At 50.2% G+C, this 18,306-nt stretch overlaps 1 protein-coding gene across 4 annotated transcripts in view; it reads left to right on the forward strand.

Annotated features, from left to right (window-relative positions):
- Window positions 1-980: 980 nt before the first annotated feature.
- The window catches only part of ADCY3 (adenylate cyclase 3), a 91,202-nt gene continuing 73,876 nt past the window's right edge, over window positions 981-18,306 (forward strand). The window contains exons 1-2 of one of the 4 annotated variants that reach the window (XM_053201156.1): window positions 981-1,907; window positions 2,409-3,237. In XM_053201156.1, the coding sequence (XP_053057131.1) occupies window positions 2,563-3,237 (675 nt within the window). In that variant the 5' untranslated portion in view covers window positions 981-1,907; window positions 2,409-2,562. The remainder of the gene's footprint in view (window positions 1,908-2,408; window positions 3,238-18,306) is intronic. The other 3 variants (XM_027033319.2, XM_027033321.2, XM_027033320.2) reach the window with 3 other exon arrangements.

Consider the following 18,306-nt stretch of genomic DNA (forward strand, 5'->3'; position numbering starts at 1 on the left):
GAAGCCGGGCAGGAGAACTCCAAGGATTGTCTTATTACCAGGAAAGGGGGAGGTGCAATGTGGGTGTCCTTTGTCCCAAAGCAGGCCCAAACAGTATTTATCGGCTTTTCCCCCTTTATTAACACAGGTCCCTTTGTTAAACATAAAAATCATGTCTCCTTTAACATCCTGTAGCAATTCAAAATAAAAAAATAAAAAAACAACTTTGGAACACCAAACAAATTAAAACAAAGGGGAAAGGTGCTGTTTTATTCAAATTATGCTCCTCCAAACTCTGATGCTATGCCCCCCGCCTTGGTAATCAATGCCCTGACAGGTTTGGACTGAGGTTGGCAAGTTTTCAGAATTAGTAGAGAGAAGGACAGAAACAGCTGTGATAACATCAATTCTCTGATGAATCTATTCCTGAGGGATGTGAGGTGGCTGAGGCTTTGGAAAGGGCATTCATGGATGACTCTCAGTGGCACGAAGAGACTTGTCCTTCCAGGGCCTGGATGGCTGAGTTTCTCTCCTCTCTGACTCATTTCTTCTGCTCTCCCCATGGAAGCCCATTCCCTAACGCTGCTGGCAGTCTTCAGCAACTCCCCACCCCCGACCCCGCACTACACACACGTTTTGTTCCCCTTTCCCTTTATCTAAATTCTTAAAGTCTGTGGTTGATCTTGGCAAGGTGTTCTGTCAAAGCCGAGAAACGTAATTTATACTAAGGTGTAGGAGACTAATAGGCTTAACCGTTCACAGGAGCATTTCAGTTTTTAAGCGGAGTTTGTAAACTCAGACCCATCGCAGGCAGGTGGAATGTGCACGGGAGATCTTTCTGAAGCGGATCTCTTGCGATTCCACGTGCCAGGTGCCTACCGGGCCACTCCTACCCTCCTCCTTCAGGAACAATTCAGAGCTCAGCTGCGGGCCCTTCGGCGGAAGGCTTGGGCCAGGGTGGGCGGGGACACTTAGGCCCGGCGCGCCCTGCGGGGCAGCCAGCCCCAAACCTCAGCCCCGGCCTCTCCTCTCCGCGCCCAGAAGGAAGCCGCGGCCAAAGAGGCGGCGGCAGAGGTGCTGCGAGCGCGCCTCACCTGCGGGAGGGCACGTCCCGGGCTTTCATCCTCCGAGACCCGGCCTGCCCAGGGCGGAGGCGGGGGAATCGGTTCGCCCATCCTTCCTGCCCGCCGCCCACCCCGGCGCCTCCACGCAGCAGCCGCAGGCAGCTCGCCTCCGGCCGCTGGGGCGCGGGGCCACCGGGGCCCCTGCGACTCTCGACCCCGCGCTCCTCCGCCTCCTACCCCACGCCGGCCGCGGGGCTGGATCGGGGCGCTCGCCCCCCCCCCCCCCAACTCCGGGACGCGCTCGCCGAGAGGGCGGCGACTGCGGGGAGGGAGGGGCGCCGCCCGCCTCCCGGGGCCTGGAGCGCGCGTGGCCCCGGAGCCGCCGGCGCCGCGCGGGGACTCACACAGTGCAGCGCGCCGCGCCCGGACTCGGCTGGCTCCGCTCGGCGCGCGGGCGGCCCAGAGGATGCTGGCGGGCTGCCCCGGCCTCGGCCCGCGCTCCCGCCCGAGAGGGCCCCGGGTGCGCCCCTAGCCGCGCCGCCGCCACCGCCACAGCGGGGGCGAGAGGGAGGGGTCCGGCCGTGCCGCGCGAGCCGCAGCCCCGGAGGCGGGCGCCCCCCGATTTTTCAGCCCCCGCCGTCTTCCTCCTCCTGCGGCCGGGCTCCCGCGGATGCTGAGGGGCAGCCCCGCGCCTCTCCCGGCCGGATCCCGGGCCTGACGGTGAGGGGGGGGGGGGGGTCGCCCTCCTGCCGGGGACCGGGACGCTGGCGGGGCGGCGCGGCCCCCGCGCGCCACACGCGTGACCCAGCCCCGCAGCCCGAGCGGAGACCGGCCGGACCACGCGGCTCCCGAGTTCCCGCACAGGTAAATGCAGGGGCAGGCCAGCCTTCCCGAGGGCAGGTAGTGCCCGGAGGCGGAGAGCCGGAGGCGCCCAGGGTTGGGTGGGAGAAGGAAGTAAACACCAGGAAGATTCAGGAATCCCCGGGATGGCTCTGGTTGCTCCCGGGCACGTTTAATCTCCAGATTCTAAGGCTTGGGCCTGTTGGAAATTTAGGTGAGGAAGTCAGGGACTGAGGGAGAAGGGATGACACAGATGGACCCGGAGTGTGAGGGATGGAGAGGTGGCCGGGCCTCTGGCAAGCCACAGACAGGAAACTGGTGAGGACGGGACCAGGTATGAGTGTGTGTGTGTGTGTGTGTGTGTGTGTGTGGTCCGGTGGTGGCGTGAGCGTGGGGGTGACTGGAGAAGGCCCTGGGCCTGGAGCCTCGGGCAGCAGCGATTCGTTCGGGAGGGCTAGGATGGGTCACGAGAAACCACAGATGGGAATGAAGAGCCGTGTATCTACTTGGCGTTGTCCTTCTAAGTTCCAGATCAGCGCTGCCTGTGCCCTGGAGACCTGCTCTGCGTCCTGCTGGAGGTGGCCGGCCCTCGAGAGCCCTGGTAGGTGGCCCGTTCCAGAGCCCTTCCTCTGATCCCGGTCCACCTCTCCTGGGCTGGTAGAAGCAGACAGTCGCCAGGATGCCAAGGAACCAGGGCTTTTCGGAGCCCGAGTACTCGGCTGAGTACTCCGCCGAATACTCGGTCAGCCTGCCCTCTGACCCCGACCGCGGGGTGGGCCGGACCCATGAAATCTCTGTCCGGAACTCGGGATCCTGCCTCTGCCTGCCTCGATTCATGCGGCTGACCTTCGTGCCCGAGTCCTTGGAGAACTTGTACCAGACCTACTTCAAACGGCAGCGCCATGAGACGCTGCTGGTGCTGGTGGTGTTTGCGGCCCTCTTCGACTGCTACGTGGTGGTCATGTGCGCGGTGGTCTACTCCAGCGACAAGCTGGCTCCCCTGGTCGTCGCTGGGATGGGACTGCTGTTGGACATCCTCCTCTTCGTGCTCTGCAAAAAGGGGCTTCTCCCCGACCGTGTCACCCGGAAAGTGGTGCCCTACCTGCTGTGGCTGCTGATAACTGCCCAGATTTTCTCCTACCTGGGCCTGAACTTTGCCCGCGCGCATGCGGCCAGCGACACGGTGGGCTGGCAGACTTTCTTTGTCTTCTCCTTCTTCATCACGCTGCCCCTCAGCCTCAGCCCCATCGTCGTCATCTCCGTGGTCTCCTGTGTTGTGCACACACTCGTCTTGGGGGTCACCGTGGCCCAGCAGCAGCAGGATGGCCTGAAAGGCAGGCACTTGCTGAGGGAGGTGAGTCCCGCCTTGAGTCCCACCCAGGGGCTTCCCTTCCCACCAGGTCTCCTGCGAGGTGGTACCAGTTTCAAAGGTGGGATGGCATTGTTGTCTTTGCCCTTGAGTCAACATATGTTGGGGGAGTGCCTCCGGGGCTCTGGGCTGCTTGTACAGAAAGACCGTCTCTCTCTCAACCTCTGGAGTTTCTCTGGAGCTTCTCTGTGCTTGGCCTGAGGGAGTGGAGGATGTCAGGACATTGGGCCTCAGGGCCACTCTGTCACCCGTGTCCAGCCCAGGTGGGCAGCAGGAAGGCCCACTAGGCCTGGTTCCAAGGCAGCGTCGTCCTGGTCATTGCTTCTGTCCTTGATCTCCAACAGAAAGACCTCTTATGGGGAAGGGGAGGGTTCCCTTAGCCTCTGGTCTCCAGCCTGTCCTTGACTAGCTTCAGCAGTTGACTGACTTGTGTGGACTCAGTGCCCCTCTGTCGGATGGGGACCGTATGTCTGCATAAGTGGTTGTTTTCAAGATCAGAGGGCATGTGGGCGAAGATGCCCTGGGAAACACAAAGGCGTGATGGTCCTAGATCCTGCGTCTGCCGCTGGGAGCTCACGGTGTGTAGAGCAGTTGGAAGGTGTGGGGACGTACATGGGGACAATCGTGCTGGCCATGATAGTGGAGGGTCTGCTAGTTCTTTGAGGACGCGTTCTGCTGGAAGGGGTGGAGTTTGGGCCACTACTTAACTAATCGCTCCTGGGAGGTGTGATTCTCAGCATCTGAGTTTATCTACTAACCCATCTGGAGGAGCCTGCGGGGCTTAATGAGTTCCACAGTCTTGTGCCCTACCTGCTGCCTCCTTTATTCGTGAGCCCAGAGATGGAAAGTGCCCTGTTCGAGGCTGCATAAGTAGTTACAGTGATCACATGCCTGGAGCGTCCATTTCTCGATTCCGGTTCCAGTGCTCTTCCTCCTATGTCATGATGCTGGCTACATCTCTGCCAAAGCCATTATCATGGTCTCTTGGGCTTGAGAGCTGAGTCTCCATGGGCCCAGCAGTGCCATAGGGGTTGATGTAAGAACCCCAGGGAGCCGTCCCATTGCCTCCCACTTGGTTAGAGGAAAACACAGGTTTTCTGTTTTAACTTTTTCCTGCTCATGCAGGGTCCTCTCTCAGGAAGCCTGGTGCGTTCTGCAGGAGCCCAGCCCCAGGCTGGTGCGCACGGGCCCCGTGAGTACACCAAGAGTTCCCTTGGTTTTTCTCCCGATGCCCTGTTCACATAAAGTGACAATCCGCCATTGCTACCTTGACTTTTGAGTCTGTGAACTTTAGCTTGTGCCTCTGCCAGTCAAGGGTCCTGCTGGAAGCTATCTGGGGAAGAGTGGCAGGGGTCATTCCTGCTTGGAAATGGTAGGAAGCACAGCTCAGAGCAGACAGGCGGGTGGGCGTGGCAGCCTTTGGGGTCTGACCTCCAACTCAGAACCGTTACTTTCTACTAAACAGTCACTTCTGGCATCTTCCTCCCTGTCTGGGCCCCTGGACCACAGGAGATTCCCATATGCTTCGCTGTCCCTTAAGAGAGCAAAAACAAATTCTCCCCTTTGGAGCCCAGCCACTAAACTCGTGATTTGCTGGTATCCTTTGGGTGCTGCTAAGAAGAGACAAAAAACCCAAAAGATTAGGAAACTGGGAAAAAAGAAAATGAAGTAAATAGAAGATAACAATATTAGCATCCCAGGAGAGCATGGCCCTGGCATGGAAGCAGTGCCCTGAATGTGACTTTGGGAATGGAGGGGAAGGAGGAGGTCCCTCTCAAGGTCCATTTGGGAGCCTGAGATAGAATGCAGGAGGCCCCAGCTTTCAGTGGGCTGCATTCCAGAAGTTTGAGTCACTTGTTTGGAACTAATGTGCCTTTTTAAAAGGTGCCTGGGTTCCCAGACCCACTTGCCCAAGTTTTCCTTAAGTCACAGAGTCCCTGCATTCAGTATTTCTGAATGTGGTGGAAATTAAGCCCCAGGTGGCTGTGTGCGCTGTGGGGAGAACACTGGATATATCTCTCCTCCAGCTGTGTAATGAAGCAACACCCACCTGCCCTCTGCTCCTGCGGGCCCATGTTACCTCCTGGGATCAAGGGTAGGATGGGACGGAGATGTGAGAATGGGGCAGCCGGATCCCCAACTAGGGTAACCCCAGGAATGTTCTCCAGACCCCAGCACCACCGTGCTTTTCTTTCTTTTGCCTAAAGACTCCCCTTTTCTTTTTCTTTGCCCATCACCTGTTGGATCCAGCCAGTGACTCCCTCCTGGGCCGGTGGGGGGCGGTGAATTGGGTTCCAGCAGGCACTGGATCTGGGGGCTTTGGGAATGCTCCTGTTGCTGCTGCCACCGGCAGCACTAAGAAGCATTTTCACTGTTGATGGCTTCCTCCTCTGCACCCTTCGTGCTCTCAAACCCATACTCCTCTAGTGGGGGGTAGGGGATAGACAGGGACAGGGAGACCTCAGGGTAGCCTGAAATGTCAGCGGCAAGACATCCAGCCTGCCCTGGGCTCTTCTCCTAGGAGGCGGGAAGGTTGGGGTTCTGACCAGAAAAGTAGGTCGAGCCGGGCTGTCAGATGGGTGTGGGATTGGGGTGTTGCTGGGGTTTCACTTATTAGTGGATGAGTGAAGATTACTGAGCAATAGTATGGGCCTTGCTGCCTGTGGGGTCTGGGGATAATGGGAATCAGACAATCCCAGTCCGAGGCTGGGGGGTGCAGGGGAGCTGGGCTGGGGGGAGCAAGCTGCAGCTAGTGGGGTCTCCGCACATCCCTCCCCTTGCCTGGCTCCTGGCGCCACCCTCCTCTTATGGCACAACTTGCCCTCTACTGCCCCAAACTGCCCCTTAGGGTGATGTGATGGAGCAGGATGGGGTCCAGGGCAGGGCTAGGCAGCAGCTGATGGGGGAAGGGGGGGTGGGCAGAAAATGCAGCTAAGGTGGTAGGGAGCATTCCTGAGGCCAGTGGCGATTCCCAAGACCCTCAATGCGCCCACACAACCTGTTCCCTTCTGGCGGGGTTGTTAAAGAGTCTGTGACCGGTTAGGGGCAAGGAACAATATTTGAAAACTATTTCATAGCAGAATGGCTGTTTGGGAGCAAAATTTTCTCTTGGAATTAATAGGCTGTTAAGACCTTTATTTACAAATGGGAACACGATATGCCGGGGATGTGGAATTCCTCCACATGTACACATCACACAGCATTCACCCCATGGATGGACATTCCGCTCCGGGGGGGGCTGGAGGCAGCTGTAGGAGGGGTATTGTGTGAGAGGGCTGATGCTTCCAGACTCCTTCATCCACAGGCTGGAGTTTAGGGTTCTATATACATCATCCCATTTGATTCTGGATGTTACTGGCTCCATTTTACAGATGAGGAAACTGAGGCTCAGGGAGGTTGAGAGTTAGTGGAGGGGCTGGATAACGGGGCAGGGGTCCCTGCTGAGTGAGAAGGGGGGATGATGGGGAGAGGGGGCAGGACATATCCAGAAGCTTCCCTGAGATCCTCTCTTCCTCTGGAATGCAGGCTTCTGAGCCTCTTCCTGCTTCTCTGGCTGCCCCGAAATGCGTTCGCTGAGTGGTGTTGAAGAAAGGTACCAAGAGGTGGGAGGCCCTAAAATATCACAGCAGGCACCCCCCTGTCTCCCCCTGGGAATTGGATACAAGGAAGGGAGAGGCCATGATAGACTCTTCCTGGTGGGGACATGGCTGGGTGGGTATGTGTGAGATGAAATGTGATGAATTGGGGCAGGAGGACAGCAGGCTGGGGGGCTCTGAGCAACCAGAGGCATCAGGGTGAGAGAGGCAGGCGTGCAGGAAACGGGCGGGGAGGCAAAGCCACCGTCCCAGAGTGGGACAGAAGGGTCATCCCTCTGCGCCGTGTGCGCAGCTGGGCATGTTTTAGGAACCAGAATACTAAGGAAAGGTGTAGAAGGGATGGGGAGGCATCAAATCCAGCTGTGGAAGAACAGTGCATTACTGAACATGGAAACAACTTTGCAGAAAATCACCCCCTCAATCCCATCCCGGTTGTGTGTGTGTGTGTGTGTGTGTGTGTGTGGCCTTTTCTGATCCTCCTGTATGTGAGAACAGCTTTTCTAGTATGTCCTTGTTGTGCATATGCAGTGGGTCCTTTCACCATGTTACCTCACTCATGTTTGGCCATGAATATCGGATCCCTCATGTTTATTTTAAATTGGCACTTTATCATTAGCTGGTTTTCCTGGAGAGTAAACTAAAGCCTGGGGCTGGGCCAGTAGTGGAGGACTGGGTAGCAGTGCCAGTCGGACCCCAACATCCATGCCCTGGTCTCCCCTTGCCCCGCCCCCAGGCTTGCTTTGTAAACTCCAGGATGCACACACACGTACGCCCCTGGACTTGGTCTGCCCAACAGCCCTGATGAATGCTTCTAGAGGTGGACTTCCTAGGACTCCAAGGTCATTCTTGTTCTCCAGTTCCTTCACGTTTGTACGCTAAACCCCCTAGGGTGTTCCAACCCTGAATACATATTCAGACCTTCCCTCCCTGGCCCCGCCTCCACTGTGTCCTCTTGATAGGCACTTTTTTTTTTTTTTTTTTTTTTGAGACTGAGCATGGTGAATGTGGTGAATGAATAAGCACAAGGGAGGAGCAGAGAGGTATGGGGAGAGAGAATCTTAAGCGGGCTCCACGCTCCGTGCTGAGCCCCATGCAGGGCTCAAGCCTGCAACCCTGGGATCGTGACCTGAGCTGAAATCAAGAGTTGGACATTTAACCAACTGAGCTACCCAGGCACCCCGTTGATATGCACTCTTGATGATAGGCTTCTGTGGGTGTAATCCTGACCAACGCTCAGCTGTGTGTGCTCAGGGGGAACACCCACGTGCAAGGCCAGGCCCACTGAATATGGAGTATAGACAGGATGCCCTCATTCACTGAACTCTTGCTGTGTTTCCGGTAAGTAGCTCCCAGCAGGAGGTAGATATTGTTTTCATTTACGGATGGGGAACCTGAAATATTTATAAGTGACATGACTGGTCTAAGGCCATATAGCGAGCAGGTGGCAGATCAGGATTCAAACCCAGATCAGTGAGGTAACAGAGTTCCTTCTCTTCAAACATAAAAGAACCCCTTAGACTGTCTTTCCTCAGACCTGTTGAGATAAAGTTCCAGCAGGGATAGGGTCCCAACCCTCAGAAGGCGCTATGCGACAGAGGATGAGGTGTTTCTAGGGGCAGGCATATTGCTACTGATCAAGGCGTATAGCTGTCCAGAGATTGAATGGGGGTTGCAACCAAAAGCCTACATACTTCTGTGACTTCTGGAGATTTCATTAGGTCCTAGGACAGTGTAGTTCCTGATGTCTCTGCAGCGATGACCCATTCATCAAGAAAATATTAAGTTACATTTAGTATAAGATGGGGTGTGGTATTGCATTCTAAAAACCTTTTTGGCCAGAGTTTTGATAAAAACTAGTTTGGATATTTTGGTTCTCTAGGAAACTCTTTAATGTGGAATGGCCCACTTCTCTTTGGCCTTACCGCACATAAATGCATCCAATTTACTAAGTGTTTCAGTTATCTATTGCTGTAACAACCTCAGAATAATAGCTTACTATCTTATTCTGTGGGTTGACTGTGGTCAGCTGGACAGTTTTTCTGTTTCAGGTGGCACTGGCTGGGGTCACTCACTTGACCGCCTGGGCTGTTGCATTCAGCCATTGGCATTCAGCTGACCACTATGCTGGAAAGCTCTAGGGAGGCCTGGAGCCTTGGAGCTCCTCTAAGTGACCTCTCCACGTGGTTAGCTTGGGTTTCCTCACAGGTGTGGTGGTCTCTGGGAGGAAATGGCAGCTACCAGAGTTGTTTTTAGAGGCTAGACTGGTCACTGTGGTCAAAGAAGGTCACGCTAACCTGGATGCAAGATAAGGGGACCTTCTACCCCTTGATGTGAGAGTGGCCCGTGCATACAGGGAGGAAAGGGATGGAGAGCAGGCATCCTCTGAGGCTACCTACCAAACCAGGGGACACATGGGGGATGCTAGGGAGGAGGGGTTAAAGAAATCCATGAGTCTGGGTAGGATACCAAAATACCATGTGACCACAGGATGCTTCAAAAGTTAGAAATGTGGTCCAGAGCAAGGTGTAATATAACTTCTTTAAGGTATTGCTTCTCTATGAAATCCATCATTTCTATGATTTTTCAGAAATTTTTAGAAACTGCGGCGCACATAAAAAAAGACAGTGGCTCATAGTTCATTTGCGTGAGCTTTTCACGCATTATATTTTTGAGAAGAATCCTCTTGTCAAGGGTGCAGACCTGCTCTGTCCAGGGCACTGTGCCAATTTACAGGGAAGCTGTCTCTGCATCCAACCACAACCCCAGCACCAGTGCTGGTCCTTTCTCTCCACACATCATCTAGATCAGCAGCCTGGCTTTGATATTTGTATTCCTTTCCCAGGAGGTGGGAGTTTGCTCATGTACATGTTTCAGAAACATGTCAAATTTGTCTTTCTTAACAGGTTGTCATTGCCTCAAGGAGAGGCTAAGACTGATCGTAGAATTCCTTTGCAGCCCTTTGTGGTGCCTTGGTTGTGACTTCGCTCTATACATGTTGAATATGTACGTTCCTGCTCTGATTTTGCCTTTATTTCCTTTCCCATCAACTCATTGAGAGTTTCATAAATCTTTGGCTAGATCCAAGATTGGGGAAATGTTTTAGGGTTAAGCCGAGTGATTTGAGAATCATTATTTTTTAAGTTTATTTATTTTGAGAGGGAGAGGGAGTACAAGAGAGAGCATGAACCGAAGAGGGCCAGAGAGAGAATCCCAAGCAGCCTCCATGCTGTCAGCACAGAGCCCCATGTGGGGCTCGATCTCACAAACAGGGAGATGATGACCTAAGTTGAAACCAAGAGTCAGATGGTTAACCCACTGAGCCACCCAGGAACCCCAAAAATTATTTTTTAAGGAAAGATTTATATAAAACCTTTCAGGGGTGCTGATCAATACTCCTTTGCCACTTGTTCATATCCTTGTGTAGGGAAAAACAGCAATAGAGGAGGGTTTTTAGGAGCCCAAAAAATGGGTCATAGATATCCTGTTGGCCTAATTCTAATCTCCTTGCACAAAAATGATTTGTGTGAGATCATTTAGGAGAATGGCTGAGCAGAGTTGGAGCTGTTACCATCCCACCTTCTCTGCTTGTTCCTGTAGTTGGAGAAACTTAATTCCTTCCATCACTTATCAAATATTTCATCAGGGTTGTAAGCATTGATCTAGTCAGAGTATACAGAGAATGTCTAAAACTTAGCCCCTTCCTCAAGGAGCTCATGGGCTATGGTGCAAGTCCTGTTAGTGAGGACCTACCTAGGGAAACCAGAAGGCTTCTAAAGAGCTGGCCATTGAGCTGGAATTTGAAGGATGAGTAGGAGTTTGCTAGGTGGAGTAATGGGAGCGGGGCTTCTCAGTCAGAGTCCTAGGAGGTTCTCACTTGGTCAGGACTGGTGAGCATTATTATGTGACAGGAGCATGAGTGGATGATAGGAGCTGGAGAGACAAGGTGCAGAGAAGCCAGATAGCAGAAAGGCTAAAGGATTTTTTGGCCTTTATTCCTACAATGATGAGGTCCATTGTAGGAATTTTAGCAGGGGCAGATAGGATCTGATTTGCATTTAGAAGAGTCATTCTGGTGGACTTGAGTGAGGGCAAGACTGATTAGGAGACTTCTAAAATCATCCAGGCATGATGCCGTGAGAGCCATCCACCAACATGGAAATGGGATGGAAAAGAGGACTTCAGTTTGAGGTGTCCATGGGACATCTGGGTAGAACTATCAGATTATTCAGTGGGTAATTATTTGAAAAAAATTTTTTTTGATGTTTGTTTATTTTTGAGAGAGAGAGAGAGAATGAATGAATGAATGAGAATGAATGGGGGAGGGACAGAGAGCAAGGGAGACACAGAATCCAAAGCAGGCTGCAAGCTTTGAGCTGTCAGCACAGAGCCTGAGTGGGGCTCGAACTCACGAGCCGTGAGATCATGACCTGAGCCAAAGTTGGATGCCCAACCGACTGAGCCATCAGTGGGTAATTATTGAACACCAGGCCCTGTGTTCAAGATCTGGAGCTTAGAAGAGAAATCTAGAGTTTCAGATTTGGGAATCATTAGCATTTAAATGGCCCCCATCACCACAGAGAGGGTGCATTTTGCCCAAGGAAAGTGTGGAATCCAGAGAAGTGGGCTTAGGACCTAGCATTAGGGAGGAGCCCAGATGAGGAGTTCCCTAGCCCAGAGCATCCATGCCCCACCCCATCTACAAATACAGCTTAATTTCTTCCTTGCCCATATGGATGCCTCATTTCTTTTTCTTGTCTGATTGCTATGGCTCGGTCTTTCAGCACCATGTTGGATAAACATGGCAAGAGTAGACATGTTTGTGTCGTTCCTGATCTTAGAAGAAAAGGACTCAGCTTTTCACTATCGGGTATGATGTTAGCTGTGCATTTTTCATATATGGCCTTTATTACATTGAGGTATGTTCCCTCTGAACCCACTTTGTTGAGAGTTTTTATCATGAACAGATGTTGAATTTCAGCAGATGCTTTTTTTGCGTCTTTGAGATGATCATATGATTTTTATCCATTTTGTTGATGTGGTGTATTGTGTTGATTGATTAGCAAATATTGAACCATTCTTGCATCCCTGAAATAAATTCCACTTGATTGTGGTGAATGATATTTTTAATGTATTATTGAATATGTTTTGCTAGTATTTTGTTGAGGATTTTTGCATCTGTGTATATCAGGGATATTGGCCAGTAGTTTTCTTTCTTTCCTTTCTTTTCTTTCTTTTCTTTTCTTTCTTTCGTCTTTGGCTGGTTTTAGTGTCCGCATAATGTTGGCCTCATAGAATACATTTAGAAGCTTTCTTTGCTTTTCTATTTTTTGGAATAGGTTGATGAAAATTGGTATTGTCTCTTTAAATGTTTGGTAGAATTCTCTTGTGAATCCATCTGATCCTGGACTCTTATTTTATGGTAGTTTTGATTATCAATTCAATTTTGTTACTAGTAATTGGTCAATTCAGGTTTTCTATTTCTTCCTGATTAACTTTTGGAAGATTGTATGTTTTTAGGAATTTATCCATTTCTTCTAGGTTGTCCAGTTTTTGGCATATAATTTTTCATAGGGTTCTCTTACAATCCTTTGTATTTCTGTGGTGTCCGTTGTTACTTCACTTTTGTTTCTGATTTATTTATTTTATTTATTTGGGTCCTTTTTTTCTTGATGAGTCGGGCTAAAGGTTTATCAATTTTGTTTATCTTTTCAAAGAACCAGCTCCTGGTTTCACTGATTTTTTTTTTTTTTATTTATTTTTTTTCAGTCTCTGTCATTTATTTCTGGTCTTGATCTTCATTATTTCCTTTTTTCTACTCACCTTGGGTTTTGTTTGTTCTTTTTTTAGTTTCTTTAGGTGTAAGATTGGATTGTTTGTTTGAGCTCCCTCTCGGCCAGTCTATGTCTGATGCCTCTTCCTTCCTCTGATCAGGTTTTCAGCTGTTTCCTCCAGCAAAGTTCCTCTTTGTGGTTTCTAAGAAATTTCCTTTGATTAGTAATGAAGGTTTTTCTTTTCCCTTTCCTCTCTTCAAGAATGCTTTCTTTGTTGTAAACAGAACAGAAAATGACATGTTTAAGATGAAATCCCACCCCACCCTTCACCCCCACTCAAAACCCCAAAGTACGTGGTCTGGATTTGAACCTTTGCAAGATTTCCATGGTTGTGGTTTGTTGTTCCTGCACCATTTCAAGACTGGTCCTCGTGAAATGTAACCAGCTGAGTCTGATCTGGCAGCATAAGGTCAGGCAGCTGCCCTTCCCAGTTCCATGGTCAGCTCTAGGTGGGCTTCTTGGCTACCCCGGGAAGGCTCTTTTTCACTCGGTGGGACCGGGTCCTGGATAATTGATCCCCGTGGGCCAAATTCTTAAGAGACTGACTGGTAAGCCCAAGGCTTGGTCACCAACTTGATGATAGTAGATGGACCTGGCTACCCTCCTAAGGAGGGAAATACTACGTATGTCTGTTACTCGGTACATGTTTGCTACAAATTCCTAAGAAACCAGATCAGTAATTTCCTGAAGGGGAATTGAGCAAAGGACAGTGCATGGTGCTGAGGGTGGGTCCTCGTCTCAGGCTGGGAACTGCTCCTGCTGCCCATAGGCCCATTTCCCAGTGTTGGTGACTCCATCCGTTAGACATAGCCTCCCTCTGATAGCCAGGAAAGTGGCACAATTCTCTCTCCAGCTCTTTTTCTAAACTCCTACATGTGATTATAGTTTATACTTCACAAGCACTCTGGAAGACACTAACACCCCCACCCCTACCCCCACCGCACACTGGGATTGTAGTTGTTTAAATCACCCATCTCTGGGAACACACCTGGGACCTTGTCTCTTTATTTCAGAAAGGACCCAATGTAGCGTGGTTATTTTAGGGAGCATTTTCTCTTCCTTCCATAGTGTCTGGTCTCAGACCCTACTGACCTCTATAGTTATAAACCAGTGAAGGGACCTTGGGGGCCTGGCCTGCCAATGGGCTTTGTGCTTTGAGAATCCATAAAGGCACCGGCTTCACAGTTATTTGACTCAAAGTACTTCCTAGCTCCCAACTTACCAACTTTAAGAGCTTAGGCATGTTATTTAATCTGTCTAGTCTCTACCTCTGTGAAATCTTCCTTCTGGTAGATTCTGGTAATCTTCCTTCACTGGGTCATTGCAGTGATGAAATGCACTAACCTATGTACCTGGCTTTCCAGTGTAGGGCTGAGGCACCGCTGGGCCTAGCAGTGCCTGTTGCTCTGGCTTTTGCTGTCGTTATTACTGGCTCCGCTGGAGAGGAATTTTAGAACAACTTGGGCCAGTCCCAAGGGAGAGGAGAGAAGCTCCATGCTCCAGATGTCTGGAGGGCACCGTGGTTGGGTCATTGGAAACTTAACTCCCCTTATTGGGGGATAGGGGAGCTAGGCCAACATTTTGTTGTTGTTGCCTTAGACATGTTAGAGGGAACGAACTTTTCAGGTGAAGTTTCCCATGAGGACAAAGAACACTGGACTTTTAACGCAGGCTTTTTGTCCTTTGATTTTTTGGGGGGTTTCTTTTGCTTGTTTTTGTTTTGTACCATAGCAGTGACCTTTCATTTAATGTCTTTCTCTATTTTGAGAAGGATGAATTAAGAGTAGGTAGCAGGTGAAGAAAGGCTCCAGAATGATTTGGACTGGAGGAATGTCAAATCATTCTTCCATTGGGTCAAATCACTTGGGCCATGTGGAGCTTGGTTTCTTTATTGAGAATAAAGAGGACCCTGGGGCTGTGGGACAGCCCTCCTGGGTGGCCTCGCTTTGCTTCTCTTCACCAGCATACGCTAATACACACTTCCTGAGACTTCTCACTGGATTTGGAGATGGAAATGATCTTCGGGGCTCATGGTCCAACTCGCAGGCTGTGGACTCCCCAGCACATACTCTAGTCTTGGCTTCCATTTCTCTGGGGATGGGGCACTCCCCTTCCTTCAGAACAGCCTCATTGGTCTGAAGGTGCTGTTAAAACTAATTACAAAGGACATTTACATAGATCTTTAAAATATTTTTTATCTACTGAATGTCTTTAGGCCTCATACCTACTTTGAGTTGATATTCTTGCCTCTGGCACTGTAGATGGAGAGAAAGGGAAGGAAGGACATGGTGCAAATATGGTGCCCAGAACCACAGTGAAAATGCAAGCAGGTTAATCTCAGGTCTTCCAGATCCAAATGCAGTGAAAATGCTCTTACCAGGTGAGATTGGGACATGTAGGTGGTCAGTTAATGTGCAAAGTTCTCGTGATGGTGGCCACATAGCTGTGTGTCAAAACACATAGACTCTACACCAAAAAGAGTGAATGTCACTGTAAGGAAAGGGACTAAAAATCAAAGCTTGGAAAGATAGTAGGCGATGGATGACCTCAGTACAGTGCGGTAAGAGCTGTGATACCTCTGCGGACACACTGTGGGGTGAGGGAGCAGGCTTGGATGGGCCCTAATAGAGCCTTTTGGGGCTCTGAATCATGATTGTGGGTGTAGTCACATAGCTGTAGGCATTTGTCAGCACTCATCAAAATACACACTTGCTGATTGTATGTAAAGAGTAATGCAGTGAGGTAGATTTTTAGAAAGTCCATAAAATCCAGGAACCCAAAGCAATTGTACGTATATACACATTTATATGTATTTAACATTATTTTGATTGAATACACTTAGCTATATGGTCACCTGCTTATCTTTTGTTGAGGGAAAGATCTTTCTTTTGTGTCTAGGTGCCCACATTGGTTTCCCTTGTAGTTAAGATGTGTCATCTGTAATTTCCAGTTTCTTTTAAAGGAGAGAGAATTCAGTCGGAAATAATCTGGGTACAGGATTTTAGATTTTTATGACTTCCTGGCCATGTTTTTGCTATTATCTTGTTCACTTACTTTTTAAAAACATTTTTTTAATGTTTTTATTTATTTTTGAGAGAGAGACAGAACGAGTGGGAGAGGGGCAGAGAGAGAGAGAGAGGGAGACACAGAAGCTGAAGCAGGCTCCAAGCTCTGAGCTGTCAGCACAGAGCCCAGCGCAGGGCTTGAACTCATCATGAGCATGAGATCATGACCTGAGCCAAAGTTAGACACTCAACCGACTGAGCCGCCCAGGCGCCCCTATCTTGCTCACTTCTAATTTACTACTTTACTAATTTTAGCTGTTCACTCAAAAACTTCCAGAATATTCACTTTGCTTAGAAACAATTGCCTTTTTTTCAAACTCCTATTCTGTTTAGGTTATATATAAATTATGTAAATAGGATACCAAAAAACAGCTGACATAACCAGGCTTGGGACTAAACACAGCTGCCTGTGGGGAAACACTCCAGAAGTTAGAGCAGAAATGCAGGAGTGTTCTAGAGAGGATCCTGCGGCTGTGTGTGTAAGGCCAGTGGGTCTTCTTGAGGGATGGATGGTCTTGACTCATCTGGAATATTCAGTGCTGTCCCACGCTCCTGGCCCTTGTATTTGAGCCCCTTCCTGCCCTCTCTTAGTGTCTGTTCCCTGTTCAAGTGTATGCAGAGAAAGTGCTGTGCACCTGCCTCCTGTCTTCTGCCCGGCAGCCCTTCTGGTATTTGAATTCAGCCATCTCACTGCCCCTAGTCCCCTCCTCAGCCTAAACCACTTCTCCTTTCCAAGAAGTCCTCAGGTGATGTGGGTTTTGAACCTTATAGGATCCCAGGCATTTTTTTTTTGCATGCAAACTGCAACTCCGTACCCAGGGACCCCTGTTCCTGTTTTACAGATGCTGTTCTGCCTCATTGCAGGACACGAACACTAGAGGCAGAAATTCTTCTACAGTTATAATTTAAGGTTTGGTGGGGAGAATGGTCTCTACTCTTGGAAAATTTAGGTATCGAACCTTCGTGAAAGAATCACAGTCTGTGTAAACACTTACATTAATATAGAGAAACCCACTGCTGCCTGGATGGTGGGACAGCTCTGTGGAGACTGTTAGAATGTTCCCCTGCCTGGCAGCATGTGCTGTTTAAGGGAGTGGGGGGAGGCAGAGGAGCCCTTTCAAGGGACCATTCAGCTGGGGACCGCCGGTCATGGCTGAGGGGTTGTGCTTGCCAACCTGGCTGCCCTCTGCCCATGGCCGTGACCCTCTGCAGCCTGCACGCCCCTCACGCTGTTTCCTTTCTCTGTTGCTTCTCTGCTCCTGTCACCCTGCCAGAGCAGCCGAGATTCACAGGATTGCCAAGTTAACCAGAGTCTGACCCATCCTCTTTTTTGCCTTTTTCGTCACAGGGATGCTGCATGTGGTATTGATCATCTAGACTGTGTAATCTTATTTGTTTGTCTATTGACGGGTATCTGTTGTCCATCTAGCTAGTAATTTATCTTTTCATTCAGCCAAACACATAGGTTCTAGATGCATGTTTGCACAAGTTGCCAGGTGCTGGGGCTACAGAGAAGAATAACCTGGGGTCCGGCCTGCAAGAGGGACCTGACTTGGTTTATTTACTTTCTTAACACCAAAACAGTTTGTCCAGATATGGACACGGCACAGAGCGGTCCCTCCATAAATATTTGTTGAATGTTAATGCTTGAATTTTTATTAGGTTGAATCACATGAAATTACCAATATCCAACCATGTTCAATCTGCAAGAAATGCTAATTGCATTTCATATGGTTCAATCTACTACAACAGTAACAAACGTGTCCATTATGGAAAGCCCGGAAAATACTAAATAGTGTGGAAAAATATTACCCGTAGTATTAGCCCTCAAGGGTGCCTACTGGTGGCATTGAGCCCCCTTTTATATCTGGATCAATAGGTATGAAGATTGATTTCCCTCGATGTTGTGCAAGTGCTTGTAAGAAACAGTTCCACCCAGGCAGGAGTTGTAAAGAGTAGCCGTGAAAGCCCCTCTTCCCAGCCCCCTGCCCCACTCCCCTTCCCATAGGCAACCATTGCCAAGTCTTTGGTGTATTTGCAGAGAGCTTTCTATGAATTTGCATATTTATGTGAATCTATGCACATTTAGGATTGAGAGATTATTTATACATTTATGCAAATCAGTGAAAGTATGACTGTGCTAACGCCTACATGCTCCTCACTGGTAACCAGTTTCCCTCTCAAGGTGGGCAGTCCACAGCCCTTTCCTCCTCCAGCCAGGAGGTCCCGCCTGAGGTCCACACTGGTGGCTTCTTGTGTGTAGTCGTGTGGCTGCTCCTTGAGTGGAGGAAGAGCCAGGCTGGCGTGGCAAGCTGCTCCCGCCAGCCTCCATGTGACACAGCAAGAAGGCCCACTGAGCAGGAAGCGTGGGCCCAGCCCAGCCCAGCTTGCTGGGTACAGGACAGCAGCATCTCAGCTGGGAGCCAGGGGCCGCCATTAGTCCTGGCACCTGCAGTGGCCCTTGTCCAAGTGGTTTATTCACTGGGACGCTCCAAAGCATCTAAATCCAACACAAGTCAACTTGCAGGGCGAAAGAGAGAGGGTGGCGGTTTGTACAGGAGG

This window comes from Acinonyx jubatus, chromosome A3, assembly GCF_027475565.1.
Source record: "Acinonyx jubatus isolate Ajub_Pintada_27869175 chromosome A3, VMU_Ajub_asm_v1.0, whole genome shotgun sequence".
Classification (NCBI taxonomy): Eukaryota; Metazoa; Chordata; class Mammalia; order Carnivora; family Felidae; genus Acinonyx; species Acinonyx jubatus.